We start from the raw sequence: 20,724 nt of genomic DNA on the forward strand, positions 1-20,724 counted from the left end.
CTGACAAGGAACGCCAAACGCAACTCCTGGAAACTTTCCTGCGAACAGGTAGATAGCGTAAACGACGTATCAAAAATTAAAAAGTTTCTATCCAAAACCCATACACAAGCCGAGCTAATGGTTGATGAAATGGGAAGGAAGATGGAAACAAGCAAAGAAACCTTAGGCCTTCTGATGAGAACACACTTTCCTTCAAGCACTGCGGCCCAAACAGTGCTTTTGACGGAAAATGTCCACACATCAGAAGAAGTACCAAAAATAGACAGCTCTATGGTTAAGCAAGCCATAATGAGCTTCTCGCCAAACAAAGCAGCAGGAGTTTTGGCCTTTAAATCCTGAATTATAGTACGTTTATACATAACCGGATTTAACAAACCCACTGGGTTTCAAATGTCAATTCCATTGCTTATATTTCAAATAAATCCTCATAAAGAAGGTTAACCCTGCAAAAGGACATAATATAAACATTGTCTAAGGCGACAAAAATAGCTTGCCTTAGAAGTAAAACGTCTGATAGGTAGATTAGGTAACCTCCGAAGAATTCAATCGTCAATTAACAGCTTTCAGCCTAAACGTTGGAGTCGGTCTCAATGCTAAGGGAAATAATAGTTATATCTTTCGTTCTATTGAACACAGTGGGAGGGTTACTGTATTTTCAAATAAGGACTCACATCTAGCGGAAGACTTTCAATGAGATGTTGAAAAGGAAAATAATTAATTCACTTATAGAAGCAGAGGTACAGAGGGGGGAGTCCACTCACCTCTATTCAAGCTTCTGGTAATAAATATCCGCTTCTACCAGCTGAAAAGTAGGGTTGTGGCTTATGATTTTGTGTAACTGTTATGCGGTAAAATTTATGGGCCGATTCCGTACAGCGAGTCGTGTCGCGTTGCCAGTTGCAATTTTTCCATAACGTATGGCAAAAGTCGCACGACGACGTCAAATTTTGTCGCCGTAATGTTCATTTTCCGGCGACAAGAAATTAGCTGTCGCCGTTCATTTTTACTAACGAATAAAAATAAAATAAAAAATAAAAATAACTTGTTATCGACGATTATTTTCTATCGCTGTACGCAGTGCATTTTTTAAATTTTGTCGCAGAGACGATAGACGACGCGACATGACTCGCCTCGCTGTACGGAATCGGCCCATTAATCAACCCTGTCGGACCTGATTCAATGGACAAGATAATGAGTAGTATTAGTATTATTCACCAAGAAGCGCAAAAGCGGAAAAGACCTTTCTTATTGCATTCTACTTCTGCACAAAACTGCCTTCGCAAAAGTAAGGGGCTCAGACAACAAGTCATACACTGACTGCATGTAACTGTGATTCTGCCCAATTGTGATCAGCGGAGCATTCAAAAGCAACCCTCAGACTGTTTCGAACGTGATGCTAGTCAAGTTTCAAACTGCCTGGACGGCTTTTAGAATTCAAGGTTCAGAAACTTGGCAAATTTCACATTTTGGACATGCGAAGGTCTTAAACTTAATTGATAGTCCGCTCACACAAGGTTCAGGTTTGACCCAGGCATAGGCAAAAGGTAATTCTCCTCACGACGGTCCGGTATATACAGATGGCACTTGGCTAACTTCCGAATCGTCAGATGATTTGCAGTTTTTAAACTTCGTCAAAATATTTCAGTTGCGCACTTATGCATTGTTCCTCGAAAATGCATCAGAAATAAAAACGATACATGTTTACCTGCGTTAAAAAAAGGCATTGTGACGTTTTGAAGTAATTAGCTACGAATTTGTTAAGTATTGCGGCCTTATGAAATACAATACTTAAGACATTTTCGGACATTTGCAAAGCATCGGACGATACAAAAGTCAGCCATCCTAACTCTCAGGAAAGCAGTGAAGTTGGTTAGAAGACTTTAAACCAGTCTCACGGGACTCTTGACTATATATGTCGATAGTCAGGCGACCTGATAACTCCCAAGTCATGGATCATAAAATCGCGTTACCTTGACTAAGGAAGTGCTCTGTATGATACACGCAATATCGTTAGACTGGATTCCAAGTCATAGTAAGATAATGGAAATGGAATTAACTGATTTACTAGGTCGTGGTGGCTCTAACTATTGCTCTGTTCCAGCACCTGTAAGAAGCTACTACACCTTTTTCAGATGTAATTCGAATCATTTTAGTTGTAATTCGAAAATTCCATTTGTAATTCGTAACATTTTATTTGTAATTCGAGAATTCCACTTGTAATTCGAAACATTTCAATAGTAATTCGAATTATTCCATTTGTAATTCAAATTATTCCATTTGTAATTCGAATTATTCTATTTGTAATTCGAATTATTCCGTTTGTAATTCGAATTATTCCATTTGCAATTCGAATTATTCCATTTGTAATTCGAATTTTTCCATTTGCAATTCGAATTATTCCATTTGTAATTCGAATAATTCCATTTGAAATTCGTATTATTTCATTTGTAATTCGAATTATTTCATTTGTAATTCGAATGATTTTATTTGAATTACAAGTGGAATAATTCGAATTACAAATAAAACAATTCGAATTACAAATAAAATAATTCGAATTACAATTAGAATAATTCGAATTACAAATATAATAATTCGAATTTCAAATGGAATAATTCGAATTACAAATGGAATAATTCGAATTTCAAATGGAATAATTCGAATTACAAATTGAATAATTCGAATTACAAATAGAATAATCCGAATTACAAATGGAATAATTCGAATTACAAATAAAATGTTACACCTTTTTCAGATGTAATTCAAAACATTTTAGTTGTAATTCGTAACATTTCATTTGTAATTCGAGAATTCAATTTGTAATTCGTAACATTCCATTTATATGATTTCCTTTGTAATTTCAAATAAAATAATTCGAATTACAAACGGAATAATTCGAATTTCAAATGGAATAATTCGAATTACAAATGGAATAATTCGAATTACAAATAGAATAATTCGAATTACATATGGAATAATTTAAATTTCAAATGGAATAATTCGAATTACAAATGGAATATTTCGAATTACAAATGGAATAATTTGAATTACAAATGGGATAATTCGAATTACAAATGGAATTCTCGAATTACAAATGAAATGTTACGAATTACAAATAGAATTCTCGAATTACAATTAAAATAATTCGAATTACATCAGAAAAAGGTGTATTTTTTACTACGATAACATTTTTTCCTTTATGTTATCGGAAAAAAATAGTAAAAATTAGTAGATTCTTGCAGTACTGGAACAGACCATATATTAGGGATGTCGAGAGGGACAGGTTTTCAAAAATCTCAGGATTCGGCATTTCGAAATTCCTTAACCCGGCTTTTCGGGGCAATTTCGAGACAGCGGGATTTGTCGGGACTTGCCCCTATAGGAATATTTTGTGAAGCAAAAAATTCGATTTTCATTGACAACTGAAATAATTTGATACAAATTAATGGTCTGTTCCAGAACTGCAGGAATCTACTAATTTTTACTATTTTTTCCGATAACATAAAGTAAAAAATGCTATCGTAATAATAAATAGTAGCTTCTTGCAGGTTCTGGAACAGAGGAAATAAGGAAATAGTTGGTCTGTTCCAGTACTGCAAGAATCTACTAATTTTTTCGATAACATAAAGGAAAAATTGTTATCGTATTAAATGCTCTGTTCCAGAACCTGCAAGAAGCTACTATTTTTTACTACGATAACATTTTTTCCTTTATGTTATCGGAAATAATAGTAAAAATTAGTAGATTCTTGCAGTTCTGGAACAGACCAAAAAATTAGTAGATTCTTGCAGGTTCTGGAACAGACATATGCTCTGTTCCAGAACCTGCAAGAAGCTACTATTTCTTACTACGATAACATTTTTTCCTTTATGTTATCGGAAAAAATAGTAAAAATTAGTAGATTCTTGCAGTTCTGGAACAAACCAATAGCTGCTCTTACAAAAAAAAACTAATTTGTAAGATGATTGTTATTAAATGTTCATTTTTTAACCGATCACTGAACTTTACATGGTTTTCGATAGCAAATGTTGCGGTCTCCTTGTTTCCTTTTCGAATTTTGTTTAAAAAAAAACATTTTGTTTTAAATTTAAAAATCAATAGTGGTCCTAATGACAGTAGCATCGACTAATGTAGCGGCAGCGGGTCCCTTGCTGCAACCAAGAAGACCCCGATTATTTGGTAGATATGAAATATATACTCTTACCTTTTCAGAAATAGATTCCAGTACATTGTTTATATTAGCCAACAACACGTTACGCATGGTATAAGTAAAGAGGTAGATTTAAATGAAAAAAATCTATAGAACCCTTGTTTTTCTTGAATTCCTAAAACTTCAAAATAAAAGCAACAAGTTGGTTTGTTTACAATGCATTTTTTGAGCATTTTATAAAAAACGCGAAAAATGAATGAAGAGTTAAGTTTTCTCCACATAATCGAGTTGTGAATATGATAAACTGATTGTTTCAATGCAAATCTCACCAATTTCTTCCATACAAATGGTCTAAAAACAATTTTGAAAATCATTGAATTCGATTGTTTTTAAAATTGTTTGGCATATTATTCAAACACCACACATACATACACAGTTTGTTTATATTGTTTTGAAGTTTTAGGCATACTCGAATGAAAAAATTTACATTGACCTTAAGCTTTGGCTAACCTTTCTTATTAAACCATGACGTTACGGCTTCCTAAACACACTTAACTACTTTTTTCTGCCCCTTTACTAAGCATCGAGGAATAAAAATAATACAGCAATATCCCGAAAACTTCTTCATCTTCAGATTAAACAAAAAATATCCATTAAATGAACTCACCGCCATCTTTATAGACCTATTTAGGACAGAATTGATGAACCAATTAAAATGTATCCGAGTGAAATAACCGATTTTTTGCGCTGGCTGCGCTTCCCATGCCTAAACCTAATCCAATCCATGTCGCTTTCTTCTCTTCAGTTTCTTGGCCGACTACTTTCTTGCCAAAGTACGGATTTTACGGTTGTTTACATGGAGACAATAAATTTCTAAAAAAATTGTTAAGTTCAATCGGATGTTCCGTTGTAGGGGCACATTTTCGGCAATTGGACAAATATATTTTCCTATTTAATGATGTCATTTAAATGGACTATAACTACGGTGACCAATATTTTTGGATGAAAATAGAGTACACCTACGGGGGCTACTACATAAGTTTCTGGGCTAGAAAACAATGGCAGGCGCCATTTACCATTTCCACAGGAAAGCTTAACATTTTCTAGCATAAGCGTACTCAGTACGGTTTGACATACCACGTATTGCGTTTTTGCAGGATATGAGTTGGGGTCGAGCAATTGTGCTGTAGTCGGAGGCTAAGTCAAAATATTAAATGGGCCCAATTCCGGGCAACAATTTTTCTACATTTGAACTCTATATTTTATTCATATTGAGTGCTACAGTAATTTCTGGTTACCTGCATTATTCATAGCTGCATTTTGGCGTTACCTGACCAAAAATCTGTTTATAGGCAACTATTCCCTAGATTCCGTTCAAGCTATTATGTTTTAGTGCACATTCAATAGCTGAATTTTCGGCATAGCTGCATCAACATTTTGGTGATTTTACTTCAATTTGGTTGTGAAATTTACATATATCTGCACAAGAAAAAATTTAAAAATTTGTTGCGAACTCAAAACAAGGGTAAAATTCAAACACTCTGATTTTGTACTTATAAGAAATGTGCAAAACAAATACAACACAAGAAAAGATAATGAATTGTAAAAAATTGTAACGTTTTCTCTACCGAACTTGAAATGTCTCTCACTTTATTATTTCAACATTGGTTATAGCTGCACATCATATGCACGTAAGTAATATTGAAGATATCGGCCTTGTTGGCAGGTAAGCGAATTTAAGCTTCCTGCATTTTGGGGATAGCTGCACAAGAAGTCGTGCAATTTTTGATTGTGCAGGTAAGCAAAAAATACTGTATTAGAAATTATCCTCGGAGTCGACTCCGGAGTCGAAACAAAAATGGCTCGACTTCAAAACGTTGGTAGTCACACGTAAAAGGTTTGCCGTAAAGTAAATTGAGTTTTTGTGAAATTGATTGCAGAGGAGCTCTATCCTTCCCGCTCTCTACCAAACACTCAATATATTTTACGGCAAACTTTATACGTCCAAGAGAAACGACATCATTTGTCAGACCAAGTAACACGATGTTTGTGACACTTGCCGTCCTCATTGACCGTGCAAAACGTAGAGCTGTATCCCAAAAACTCAATTTTCTTTACTAAAAAATGTTTACGTGTGACTACTGGCAGAGCTCTGTGAAAAACTGGTTAAATGAATTCAATCGTGGTGGACGCTCGCTCAACGAAAAAGTAGTAAGGGTGGTCCAAACAATTTCCGTTGTGACAGAAAACATTGAAGCTGTGAGTAAACTGATAATGCAAGATCGCCATGATAGAGGCATCCTTGGATATTTCTTTTACCGGCTTACATTCCATACTGCATGAAAACCTGGCCGTAAAAAATGTTTCTTATCGATGGATTCCGTACCGATTGGTGCAAGAAATTTCAAAAAATCGATCGCTGTATAAGCCTTATACGATGCGTATAAGCCCGAAACAAAACAGCAATCAACAGAACATGCTATTGACAAGTTCAAAAACCACGTTTTTGAACAATTGATTTGAGCGCGTGCAGAAGTGTTTAAATCAATAAGCAGTGATTTGAAACGACTGATTTCATTCAACAACGACAATATTTGGTTAAATTTCGGCCTAGGTTTCTCGGATTTCATTGTATTACCTTTGTATTCACATGTATTTGTAAAACAAATAAAAAATAGAGGACATAGTGTACATTAGAGTTGTGTAGTTCCGGAACGAACTAGTTCCAAGGAACTATTCCGGACAAGGAACTATTGGAACTATATCCAGATCTTGCGTTTATATAGTTCCTTTAGTTCATATAGTTCCTTTCGTTTTTTCTCGTTGCTTCAATTTAACGCCTACGTCGATCTTTCGTTGTTGCTGTTTGTTCGCTGCAATTTATTTTTATGTCAATTCATCCAAAAAGCAATGAAAACATTTCGGTCTCGGAACTATTTGGAACGAAAAAAAAAACAAAAAGAGCGAGGAAAGAGAAAAATTCGTTAAACTATTGCGGATTCGGAACTATTTGGAATGAAAAGAACGATGAAAGAGAAAGATTCGTTGAACTATATCGATCTCGGAACTATTTGGAACTACTTTAAGGAACTAGTTCATCTTGCAAAAAGGAACTAGAAAGATCGATCCGCTCCGGGAACTAGATTGCCCAACTCTAGTGTACATATAATGAAAATAGAGGACAAATAGAGTACGTTGAAAAAATAGAGTACGGACACCTAAAATAGAGTACTGTCCTCTATAATAGAGTACGGTTGGTCACCGTAACTATAACTAACATTAGTTGGTCATATTCAGTTCTCCAGTTAATTCTACGGGGAAATAAGTGTGTAATGTTATAGCCGATCATTGTATCCAATCCATTTTTCCTGAACCTGGAAGAATCTACAAATTTTTACTACGATAACAATTTTTCCTTTACCATATTGAAAATATCGTAAAAATTAGGAGATGCTTGCAGTTCTGTAATAGACATTTTTAGTCTGTTCCAGTATTGCAAGAATCTACTAATTTTTACTATTGTTTTCGATAACATAAAGGGAAAAATGTTATCGTAGTAAAAAATTGTAGCTTCTTGCAGGTTCTGGAACAGAGCATTTATGTTTTTTGTAAGAAAATATTTTATTTTGATTTTAATCTTAAAAATATACCTTAATTGTATTAAACATATTTACATACAAATACTCTAAACACTTAAAAATTATAGTTTAATTTTAACACTAGTATTATAGAAAATAATTACTGTTTAAAACAATAATTTGTTATTTTTATAATTTTTATAAAAATATGTTTTTAGGGAAATAATATTAAACATGAAAATATATACAAAATTACTTAAAATAATGATTAAAAATTATAAAACTTAAAATAGTTGTAAACATAAATTAATTAGAACACATTTTTGTCTACTTTATTATAATGTACAATATTGTATGTAAATAATGCTAATCTTATCCACGACAACGGAAACAGGTTCTAAAGGCACGTTTACAGGCTCTTAAATTATGTATGACTTGTTCCTAGAAAATAAAAGAATGAGTTTAAAAATATATTATTTTAATATTTTAAATTAAATATTGTTTGCCCTACTTAAGGAAGTTTGGTATTGGTAGTGTTCGATTAGAATCTTCAATCATTTTTAGGACATTGAAAGAGAGTTAGGGTTATCTTCTTCCAAGAACCTTCTTCAACTCATTTTTATTTAAAAAGTTTTAGGCGAACAATACAAATACCATTTTAAAATGTTTTTATTTAAATACCAACCTGCATTAAATTGAAACACATAGCAATTAATGCCATGCCCAGTAACAAATAGACGGCACACATTATAAAACTAACGCCCACAGTATCTTTGTCTTCTGTAATCTGTAAAATAAATTATTATCAGGTTTTTTCTGCGGAAAAGGCTAATTTATCACAATACTTACAAGGCCTTCTCCAGGCACTAGATCTCCAAAACCAATACTACTTAGCGATATGAAACAAAAATAACTGCCATCAAGTATTTTCCATTGTTCCCAGCGGGCAAATAGTATGGCACCCCATAGAATGTAACTGAAAATATAATGAGAGATTATTATGATTGTTTATAAAATTAAATAATGTATTTCGTATTTATTACACTGTGCGACAAAAAAAATGACGAGGAAAATCGAGTAGATTATGAAAGTAGAGCTAAAAATATGAGACACGTGTATCGGCGTTTTAAAAGTTTACGTCGGAAAGTAACCAAAATAGGCGGGGGAAGTTCCGCCCATTTTTATTTTTTTTTCGAAATATTCGAGTTAAGAAATCTTTGAATCCTTGCTTTTCAGGTATATAGTGTCTTTGGCAACTTTACGGATAAGTATGTGGGCAATATTTTTGTTAAACATTTTAACCCTCTATATGTTCATCAAATCCAAATATTCTACAAAATTGTTCGCCATAAAATTTTACTATAGGTCTCAGAATACACCAAATCTGTAACTCTTGTCTAATCGCCAGGAATCTCTAAAAATGAAAAATACGTTTTAGGGTTAAAGTCGGACTTCATCTGAGTTTATTCAAAATTGTCCCACAAAACATAATTTTAGAGAAATGATGTCAGAGACAAAAATATTCTTCGTCAAATTTCACTATGGGTCACCAAAGAAATGATATGTCTATTTACATTTTATAGGATGAAAATATCAGTATCAATTTTGCTGAAAAACATGAAAATATTTCCCAATTTTTTTGATGAAAAAATTTTTCCTTCTTTTTTCGAGTTGGTACATGGAAGTAATATGAAACTTGGTTATAGGTTTGAAAAGTGTCAAAGGATGAGAAATTCTACACAAAATTTCACTATGAGTTTCAAAATAAACCATATATCTATGTATACTATTTCCTTAAAAAAATTAGATTACAAATTTATATATATTAGGACGAAATTATATGTTTTAATTTTGGACTGTTAATTTTACATAATTCCATACTGGATCAAAATCTAGCAAAATCCTTTTCTTTTTGGGAATATTGTAAAAGAAAGAAATGATCCAAAAGAAAATTTCATTATGGGTCTCTGAATAAAAGAAATCTGTAACCATAGCATATAACATTCTTAGCAGCACTTGTTATGTATGTTTTAGGGCCATATTTCCCAATTTTCATTCAGATTGTCGTTGTGATTGGATACTGTAAATATCATATTGATGGTTTTTCGTTGTGAATTCATACAGAAGATGTTGTGCGTTCCATTCATAATGCTTTTGAAATATTTGTGGTGCATATATATTTGGAATATAAAAACCCACATTGGACCTGCCCAAATTGCGTATTTTTAGTACTTTCAACTTACATTCCGTAGTTTGGATAAGCCATTGGTTGCTTATATTGTAATTGAAAATACATTAGAGGTCTACGGCTATGGTCAAGTGAAAATATAGGTGTCATATGGGCTCTCACATGCACAATTTGGTGTGGTCCAAAAAACTACAATAATGGGACTAACTCCTACTTTGGTGGCATTTACGGAATAAACCATAGAAATTGGTAAACTTTTAAAACGCCCGCCTATACACGCGTCTCATGTTTTTAGCTCTACTTTCATAATCTATTCGATTTTTCCCATCATTTTGAAAAAAATTGAATTTTGTTGCACAGTGTTATAGAAGTACAAACACAACCACACAAACAACCCTGATGTATGTTGTACTGAACGGCCAGCAAATGGGACTCAGTATTCAATGTCAGGCAGCACACACTGTGCTCTAAGACTAACAAATATAAAAGCATTAAGTTCGGCCAACTATGAAATATTCCTAACTTGTATGGAATAATTAACTCTCTTTCTGTTACGAAAGTACCAATATCCACAATTTTAGGTGAAGAAGTTTTTTGACCACTGGCCAGCTAAAAACTTGGAAATAAATGCAACTTAGGCCTATATCCACCATTTTTGATGGAGAATCCAATCTTGCACGAAAATGTAGATAAAAACTAAAAAAAAAGGTTGGTACCGAGGGTCTATGGACCATCCAAAACGTGGACCTATGTTGTCCACATTTTTGTAAAATTAGGGATTTGTTCATACAAAAATTAGGTCCACCTCTCATATTATTGTTTATTTTATTTTTTTTTACATTCATAGGCTGAATGAACTTAACTCTCGGTAAACCCGACTGATTCTTTTCTACTTGTTTGTTTTGCTCACCTTATCATTATGAGAACACAAACGGTTATTGGAACGGTAATCTCATCTGTACTACCACGGATTTCCCTGTCGATTTCCAAAAAGTCTTCTTCATCCAATATATTTAAAGCTTCCAAACGGCTACGGCTAATACCTTCACTGCTTTCATTATAGCGAGGACTACGACTAGAACTTGATGAACTTTCCGACTCTTCGGAATAATAACTGGAAGCACTATCACTTGTACTACTGCTCGATGTGTATTTGCTGGGGCGGGATTCCTCCATTTCGGCTAACTGAAAAAAAAAACAACAAACATTACAAAAAAACATAAAACTAGACTAGTAAATCCCTTAATCTTACAGCTCTTGACATTAGCTCCGCCCGTAATTTGCGACGTTCACGTAGTAAACGTCTTCTGGCCACACCGGGACATATGCGACACAGGCATACCTTTGAATAAATCCACTTAAATGATTTTGCCAATACATCACCAATATTCGATAGATAAAGCAAAAATAAGGGCATACCAATAATGGCATAGAGGATTGTCACCAATTTACCCCAGTCTGAACGGGGTGAGATGTTGCCATAACCTTGAAAATAGGGATTTTTAAAACAGCTTTAACAAAAAGTGTATTACAAACCACTTACCAATTGTTGTTATAACAGTTAACGAATATAAAAATGCACCTGAAAAGCTCCATTGTTTGTGTGGATCTACAGCCTCTTTTTCATGAATAACAACAGCCTTTTGAAAGTCTACTAGTATTTCATTGATTCTAAAGAGACAGATAGGTAATGAAAATTGTATTATTTTTTGGGAATTAGTGGAGTTCAAACACTGCTGCCCACCTCTCCTTATATTTATAACGATCATAAAAACTTATATTTGTTGCTGTCTCAACCCATAAACGATCCAATATTTCCTTCTTATAGTCATACTTTGTTGCAACATCCACATGATCAGCCATTTCTCGTTCATATTCGAATATTTCGATAGCTTGAAATACAAAGGCCCCACCAATTGTATAGAATATTACAAGCAGTATTATGCCAACATTACTAAACATAAACGCCGTAAATTTACGGCAATGATCTTTAAATCTTTGGAATGGAGGTTTTTCTTTTCGTCGCACGGAACTGCGTCGGGATGACATTTTTTAGCCAGAATACAAAACTAAAATGGCAGGCAGGTATTAGGTTAAATTCCTTCTTTGTGTTTAGATGACGAGGTTGAGCATATCATTCAAAAGCTCACGCCAGGCGTACTTTGTTATTTGTATCTTCTACGATATTTTGTAAATGGTTTTAGGAGATTTTTTACATTACTGTAATCCCCCAATGAAGGAATATATTGTTTATGTTGGATTGTCGTCTTCCTGTTGCTGAACATTCTTTTCGGCACTATTTGGCATTAGGCGGGGTGGGAAAGACCTCTAGAACTGAAAAGAAAAGATAATGGGAATAAAGTATTAGTAATTGGAATAAATGATGGGCTAATTGGTTAACTGTTATATTGCATTTTAAGTGTTAAGGGCTAAAATACATGGATAGGTAAATTACCAAAGTTCCTAAAAATGCATTGTCATCAGATCATTGATCGTACTGAACATCTTAGATGGCTTTCATATAGAGTGGCTGTTAACCGGATGTCTAGTTGCCCCTTGATGTTACTTACCAAAAACTCGATAAACGTAAGAACAATGCTTAATTATTACTCTTTTGAAACACATTTTTGCTGACATTTTTGCTGTGTACTACACTGTTGGCTTTTCCTTTTCAATTCTAAGTAAAGTTGCAGATACACTAGTCATAGATGTCTATGAACTCATGAGAAGACATCTATTTCCTAAGTGAAATTGTTCTATCTTGATTTATTTGACCTAAGACATTGGAAAATATACGTCAAATAAATTAAAACGGAGTAATTATTACACTAACACTAGTATAAACGTTGTCTCATGTACATAAGAGACAAAAACTAAAGCATACTTTTAGGCTCTATTGGGGGGGGGGGGGGGTTATTTACTCTTATGAAGAAACAAATAAATGCCGGTACTCTTCTCAAATCAAATCACTTGACCATGAATGCCTGTTGATCGCAAATCAATATGGAAATAAATCATTTTCTATTTTCTTTTGCCAGATGTAAGAAAACACAAGTTTCTAAACAATAACATCAACAACAACAACAAGAAATCATTCATAATGTTGATGATAACTATATTAATTTGTGTATTTTTTGGGGAGAAAAACTAATGGCTTTTTTGCATTTATTGTAGATTGGAGGAGGCTCACATGACCAAGTAATATTTGATGGAATGTTAAGAGGTAGACAAGTTGTTTCAATAGATCGGCAAGAATTTTTGTGATGAAAGTAGTGAAATAACTTTAAAGATATATGTATGTAGGTTATTTGCGAATAACTGATTCAAAAGCTGAATTTTCAAGAAAACTCTCTAAAGGCCGCAATTATTGTCCAATCGATGGAAAAAACTTTACCAGTTCATTGTTGGGGCTAAAAAAGAATCCTACAAAAAATTGTGAAAATCGGATCGGATTTTTATATAGGAATATAGGGTCCAAAATCGACCAAATATGCATATTGGAGATATACCAAAAGGATACCTTCTTCGATATATGTAGTCTCTATAAGAACCCATGCGGCGGAAACAGCAATCGTAAGTAAATCACGAAACGAAAATGGAATGATTGTAACATGGAAAGTTTGTTTACTATCGGATGTGTAAAAAAGTCAAAGATGTAAATATACTAAGATGGGAAAAGTCAATTGTTAACATTTGTCAATAGATGGAGTTAAGCTCTGTTGTTACGATATCATAACAACATTCTGTTAAGTAGTTAACCATTTCAGGCGTTTTTAACCGCCAAGTTCATATTCAATGAACTGGAAACTGCTATGGAATACAAGCCTGAGTCCAACTTTTTGCTTTCCTACAATTTTTATAAGCCGAATTGCGCTTTAATGTGGTTTTTTATCATTAACATACCCCTGTTGTTGGTAAAATGTTTGTATACTTTGTTTCATAAACATTTGTGCATTATGCATCTTTTCCAGTCTTTACAGTTCTATGTCTTTGAAAAAGTTGAATAAAGGGACATACATGTATGAAACATATGGAGTAATTGTACGTACAGTCGAAATCGTTTACAACGTCGGTTAAGGGAGATCAAAATCGGACGCTATAATCGGTAATCGTTATAAACGATTAATATAAAGGGTGAAATTATATTATATATAGTGACTTTTGGGTATAAATATGTTGTTTTATTAAGTAAATAAATAAATTCAATTTTTACTTTTTCATTCTATATACATACATACGCCTAAATGACTTAAAAACAAAGTAATAAAAAATAAGGATAGTTTTTGAAAAGGTTTTAAAAGGGTTTACAAAACACATTCTTTGCTTATAACATCTTATGAGTAAATAATTTTTTGAAGAGTTTCTGACGTTAATTGAAATTCTGGTTCTGTAGTATCCTCAATTTCATCGTTAGGATTGAATTCATCTTCCAATATTATGTCGCGTGTTATACATGGCAAATGTGAGGCGTTACATTTTTCCACGCTTCATCTAACAATAAGGCATCCAACACATTTAATTTCGATCTTTGATCCTTTTCTATTCTTGCCAGGATAGTGTAATAAAATCATAAAATGCGATTTTAATGATTTTATTACACCTTGGTCAATGTGTCATTGGGTAGAAAGAAATCAAGCTTAATTGACTTGAGACCGCCTACATGTGAGTCATAATTCAGTTGTCCAACCCCATCTTCGAACATGTTATATTCATACGACAAACTATTGAGAGAATTTTTCGTATGGTTCGACGTTATAACAGCGTTGCCGACAGTTTTTGGTCGGAAATCGTCAAATCGTCAACAAAATTTCGAAAATCGTCAAAAAATCGTCATCATGATCCAAAACTAGGTTTGGTTACCGTTTAATGCAATTTTTTAGCCGATAGGTTTGTCAATGAGACCGACAACATAAAATATACAACCCACAGCAATAAATATAACCCAATCTAACTTAAAGGGTTGTCCCTAGTTGGGCAGTCCACAAAAACTCATTTTCTTGAATTGTTTTCAAAGAAACTGCCACTTTTCTAAAGTTCAAGAAAGAAAGAGCACATCTTATACTACTTTTGGTATTTTTGTTGTTGAAAAATATTGCAAAGTCTTGTGGTAAATGGCTATCTGCGAAATCCTTTTTTATAAAAGCGTTTTGCGATGCCAACGATGACTCGAAAACGAATGGGTCGATTATCGCACATGTGTGTAAGCATTTTAAGAACCTATTAATCTTTCCTTAAGGCCATGGTAGAATAAGAAAAGGTAGCAGCAATACACAGCTGACTGAACTGGGTTGTAACGTTAGTGTCAAATTTCATATGACATTTTATACGTTTATTTCTATTTCGATGTACATTAGGGACATATATTTTTTGAAAAAAAAAAATATATCATTCGGAAAAAACCATTTCCCAGAAAGACTTCTTCATATCAATGATATGTAACCTCCTCCAAGTTCGAACGATAAGCCGCGCAGTAAATCCCCGCTTGTACAGGCGATACAACGTTTGTTAATATGTGAGGTATTTGTTAAAATTAAAAAAAAATGAAGCCCTAATAAACATGTGTTTCTTTGATTTCTAAAACAAAACATTGAAGCAGCTTCTCCTTTTTTTATGAATTTCCAGCGACCCCAAACTTGTCTGCAAGAATTCTACTTTCTGTGAGAATTTATGCATTTAGTGGAATGATGTGGAAACATAAAAATTGAAAATGTAACGAATTTTCATTCATGTTTTCCAAAATATTCAATCAAATGTGAAAAATTATTAGTTTTTTAAATTCCAATAATTTATAGACATTTCCTTGTTTTGTTTACAAATACAACTGGCAGTAACGTTACAAACAAAAACAGATTCCTTTGTGGTTGTTGTTCGAGTTGTATTTGTTGTAGTATTAACTTTACCTTGTATTTGTTCTACCATGCCTTAAGGCGAAACAGATTTCTAAACAAATTTTTTATAAAATAAATTTTAACTGTCAATGTCAAAATTTTGATTTTAACAAAAAAATTTACTGTTTTTTTGTCAAAAAATCTGGCAAATTTTTTTTTTAACTGTCTCGCTTAAGGGCAACCTTTTATTTATTTAATAAGCTCACCAAACCATGTGAAGATCGGTCAATTCGGTTTCGAGCTATCGTTGGCACCGACTTCAAAAATGTCATTTCGAAAAAAACGCGTTCAAAGTATCAAGAAATTGTTCCCTCAAACTTCGCTTGCTTGACAGTGTGACCGTCCATGTTTGTCGGTACACGTACATTTGGTTGATGGGCAGTCGAAAATCGACAAAAACTCTCATTAAAGAGGACATGGGTCGGAAGTCATGGTAGAACAAATACAAGGTAAAGTTAATACTACAAAAAAATACAACTCGAACAACAACCACAAAGGAATTTGTTTTTGTTTGTAAACGTTAGTGTCAACGTAAATGTAAACAAAACAAGGAAATGTCTATAAATTATTGGAATTTAAAAAACTAATAATTTTTCACATTTGATTGAATATTTTGGAAAACATGAATGAAAACTCGTTAGATTTTCAATTTGAATGTTTCCATATCATTCCACTAAATGCATAATTTCTCGCAGAAAGTAGAATACTTGCAAAAATGTTTCGGGTCGCTGGTAATTCATTGAAAAAAGAGAAGATGTTTCAATCATTTGCTTTTGAAAACAAAAAAGCACATGTTTATTAGGGCTTTATTCTTTTCAAGTTTAACAAAATACCACACATATTAACAAATATTGTACCGCCTCTATAAGCGGTGTTTTAGTGTGCGGCATGTCGTTCGGACCTGGAGGAGGTTACATGTCAATGATATGAAGCCGTCTTTATGGGAAATAGTTTTTTTTTCTGATGAATAAATTTGTTCTTGAAAAATATATATCCCTAATATACATCGAACATAGAAATAAATACATAAAATGTCGAATGGAATTTGACACTAACACTACAACCCAGTTCAGTCAGCTGGGTATTGCTGCTACCTTTTCTTGTTCTACCATGGTCGGAAGTATTATATCTCGAAAAATTTTCATTCATTAACAATCCTACATGAAAATGTTCAGCTGATGTAAATCCAAGATGAGGCAAAAACTATGAAAATACCTCTATTCCAGATATGTATGTGCCTAAATAAAGCCATTCCGTCTCGAAATTGTTTAAAAACATTAAAATAGCTCATGAAACCGAGTTTGGAATATTGCTGTCCTTAAAGACTTTCGTGAAATTCTGGTCAAAATATAGTTATCATGTTTTATTTCATGCAATTCGGGATTACGTGAAAAATCGTCATTTTTCAATTTTAGACCAAAAAATCGTCAAAATGACGATAAATCGCAAAATTCGGCAACACTGCGTTATAACCGATAGCAAAAAAAAAAACTACACAAAAAAACGACGTTATAACCGAAATGTCGTTATAAGGTCAGAAATTCGGGACTTTTGGATTTCGTCGTTATAAGCGATTTCAACTGTAGTATCTTTCCTATTTACTATACAGTGCACTATAGGTAATTTCCTCTGTTTTTGAGGCAAAAAGTCGATTTTGTAACAATTGATAATAATTGACGTTGAAAAAATATCATGTCAAAATTTGAGAATATGGATGATTTTTTTTATCGCGGTTTAAATTGCAGTCAAACTGAGAATTTCGTAGAAAACTTAAAAACAATTAAATTTTAAGGCCTATTTCAATGTGTCTAAGACCGTGGAAATATAAACCAAATATACGTATATTTAAAATGGAAAAGATATGACATCGCTAGAGGAATTTATCTCATATATAAAAAATTAACTTAAAATTGTGTAGCGACCAAAAAATGTCAAAAAAAATATTTTATTTTTCTTAAACTCACTTTATGTAGACTTTTACTAATTTGGCCGTGTTTGGCCGTGATTTTGCCACCTAAACCACATTACTGAATGTCTTCCGCATTGATATTGCTAAGTTACCATACCCGATTTTACCCGTTTTTTGATATTTATCAATTTTTATTATGTTACTTCTTAAGAAAAACTCGTAAAATTGTTGAAGTTTGGTTTAAGGAAATAAAAAACAAGTAAGAAAGTATGAGTCAACTTCTTTATAAAGGACTCGAAATATTAAATAACGTTAAACTAAGTTTGAAAGATATTTTTGAAAAAGTTTTAAAGTTATCTTGCACAGAAGCCATTTTAGTATGTGCCGCAGGGTTTTGGAGCCGGAACAAATTGTACCGTTGTGAATGAGGCCGCCTACTAAAAAAGAATCAAAACGATGGGAGAGGAGCTCTTAAACTTCACTTTTTTCGAATTTTGTGTGGGAGGTACCCGAAGGAGTGAACCGATATAGCCCATATTCCAACCTGATACATGACTGGATAAAATAATATGATGTGCAAAGCCTGCACGAATCAAAAACTCCTGCGAGAATTATCTTGCGGATTTGCCATTTTGGTTGGTGCCGTCAGGGTTTCTTGGAACATTAAGGCCAATATCTCCGGAAGTATGGACTTGCGCAAGAAAAAAAATGTACCGTCATAAAGGGAGTCGCAAGGACAACCTCCTGAAAAAAAATCAAAACGATCCAAGAGGAGCTCTTAAACTTCACTTTAACCGAATTTTGTGTGGGAGGTACCCGAAGGAGTGGACCAATATGTTATCGTTCACACCATTTTACAGACAAATTTTGAACTTTTGTGGGGAAGGTACCCGAAAGAGTGGACCGATATGGTCCATCTTCGAATTAAACTAAGTTTGGGCAAAATATTTTTTTTTCCTTTATTACTCCTCTTGGGAGCATAGGGCTTCTACAAGATGTTTCCACTTATTTCTATCATTACAATATGTTTTTAATTCATCAAAGGATATATTAAGTTTCTTGATGTCTGTGAGGATTGTTCGTCGCCATGTTGTTATCGGCCTGCCTCGCCTTCTACTGCCTTGGGGGTTCCATTCAAGAGCTTCTCTGCATATACTTTGTGTCGGTTTGCGTAGAGTGTGTCCGATCCATGACCACTTTTTCTTCATAATTTGTATATTTATTGGCGTTGGAGATTGTATTTGGCCAAAATATTCTGCATATTCTTCGTAAAAATTTATTGATCTGGGTTTGAATTTTTTGATTAATTGCAAAATATTACGATACCCAAAATTTGGTTCGAATCAGTTGATCCGTTCGAGAGTTATCGTGCGCACCAGCCAGACAGACGGACGGACATGGCTAAATCGACTCCAAATTGTCTGAAACGAATTTCGTCTAAACATACTTGGGGTCTAAAACCGTTATTTCGATGTGACCAATCATCGAATGGACCAATCATCATATATTTTTGTGAGCTTATTAAGTACGTAATAATATTGCTTTTGAACGAGAGACTTTTAAAAATATCAAATTAAAACAAAAACGGTAAACAGCGAAAGTCAAAATTCGATTTTATTACAAAAAATTGGCCGTTTTTGACCATTAATTGATAAAAAAACGTTTTTAAAGGAAAAATCTCATATTTAAAGACAAGAGTTTGATGTATTCAATCAGTTCACAAAAAATATGAAGACTGAACACCAAATTTCAGTCATTTCGGGTGGATCTTGAGACCACAACCTACAAAATACCGAAAATGGGGAGGTACGGTTATATGGGGGCTATATGAAGACGAGCACCTATAGCGGCAGATTTCAGGTGGAAAGCTATAAACCCTCAACGAAGACTAAATACCAATTTTAAGCCATTTAGGGGTGATAATGAGGCTGATACCTTCAAAATACCGAAAATCGGGAGGTACCGTCCTATGGGGGCTAGATGAAGGCGTGGACCTATACCGACAAATTTCATGGCGAAAGTTTTATACCCTGAACGAAGACTAAATACCAAATTTCAGCAATTTCGGTGTAGTAATGATGCTAAAAGCTTAAAAAACCTTAAATAGGGAGGTACCGTTCTATGGGGGCTATATCAAAACGTGGACCAACCATCCCAGGGAGGGAGGTACCGTTCTATGGGGGCTATATCAAAACGTGGACCAACCATCCCAGTTTTTTGTCCTGGAGATTGTAAGTCAATAATAAGTACTCCTATTTTTGGCCACAGTCATGGCTGGTGCCATATGACACGGTTCACAGCTCTACACTCCCATAGAGACGGGACAGTTGACTTGTGGTACGCAATCTCAATAACATCTTGATATTTGAAATTCTGAACACTGTCTTGTGATATCAGACCCAACGCTCATTCAAATTATATCATCGATCGAAAGTAGAAGTAGCGCAGTACTGGTTCCTCGACCATATGAGCTTAATGTTGCCGATGAAAGACAACGCTGAATTTGAAGCAATTAATGAGTACTTCCTCATCAGAATAACCAGACGTCAGCAAATATTTGCCTAATGTGACCTTACCTTAAGACTGATATATTCATATCGTCACCACAGTGGATAAGACGAGTGACTTCATGATATTCTCTACGTGACTGAGCATTATATCATTACTGGAGGAATTTCGTAGTGTAGACCCGGTTATACCAAGGCTACAGCACATCTTACCGCATTGCCATACCTACAGTATCCTCTTCTTCTCAGGTAGAAGATCTGTGCTTTAAAATCAAAACACATCCAGTAGCAATGCTGGGAGAAGGTAGAGGAAGCATCGCGACTTTAAACATTTTCGACCTCGGAATTCCACCTATGCTTGTCTTCCATTGTGGTACCCTAGCCATCAGTTGGTAATATTGGAGAAAACGGTTATCACATGCCTGCTGGCGGTCGATTTTGGTTGAGGCAATTCGAAATGTTGTATTACACTATGTAACACTGAAAATGCAAACAACTTCTAGTATG

General features: G+C 33.9%; 1 protein-coding gene across 2 annotated transcripts in view; it reads right to left on the reverse strand.

The window, feature by feature from the left end:
• Nucleotides 1-7,749: 7,749 nt before the first annotated feature.
• sand (potassium two pore domain channel sandman) overlaps nucleotides 7,750-20,724 on the reverse strand; it is a 56,071-nt gene continuing 43,096 nt past the window's right edge. Inside the window, exons 1-8 of one of the 2 annotated variants that reach the window (XM_073955098.1) lie at nucleotides 12,075-12,201; nucleotides 11,658-11,982; nucleotides 11,457-11,584; nucleotides 11,166-11,398; nucleotides 10,824-11,098; nucleotides 8,575-8,701; nucleotides 8,411-8,512; nucleotides 7,962-8,166 (exon numbers count right to left, since the gene is read on the reverse strand). In XM_073955098.1, coding sequence (XP_073811199.1) covers nucleotides 8,098-8,166; nucleotides 8,411-8,512; nucleotides 8,575-8,701; nucleotides 10,824-11,098; nucleotides 11,166-11,398; nucleotides 11,457-11,584; nucleotides 11,658-11,962 — 1,239 coding nt within the window. In that variant the 5' untranslated portion in view covers nucleotides 11,963-11,982; nucleotides 12,075-12,201 and the 3' untranslated portion in view covers nucleotides 7,962-8,097. Of the gene's footprint in view, nucleotides 8,167-8,410; nucleotides 8,513-8,574; nucleotides 8,702-10,823; nucleotides 11,099-11,165; nucleotides 11,399-11,456; nucleotides 11,585-11,657; nucleotides 12,248-20,724 lie in introns of those variants that run through there. The other variant, XM_073955097.1, reaches the window with a different exon arrangement.

Source organism: Musca autumnalis, unplaced genomic scaffold (assembly GCF_047663935.1).
Source record: "Musca autumnalis isolate F117 unplaced genomic scaffold, ASM4766393v1 scaffold_5, whole genome shotgun sequence".
Lineage (NCBI taxonomy): Eukaryota > Metazoa > Arthropoda > Insecta > Diptera > Muscidae > Musca > Musca autumnalis.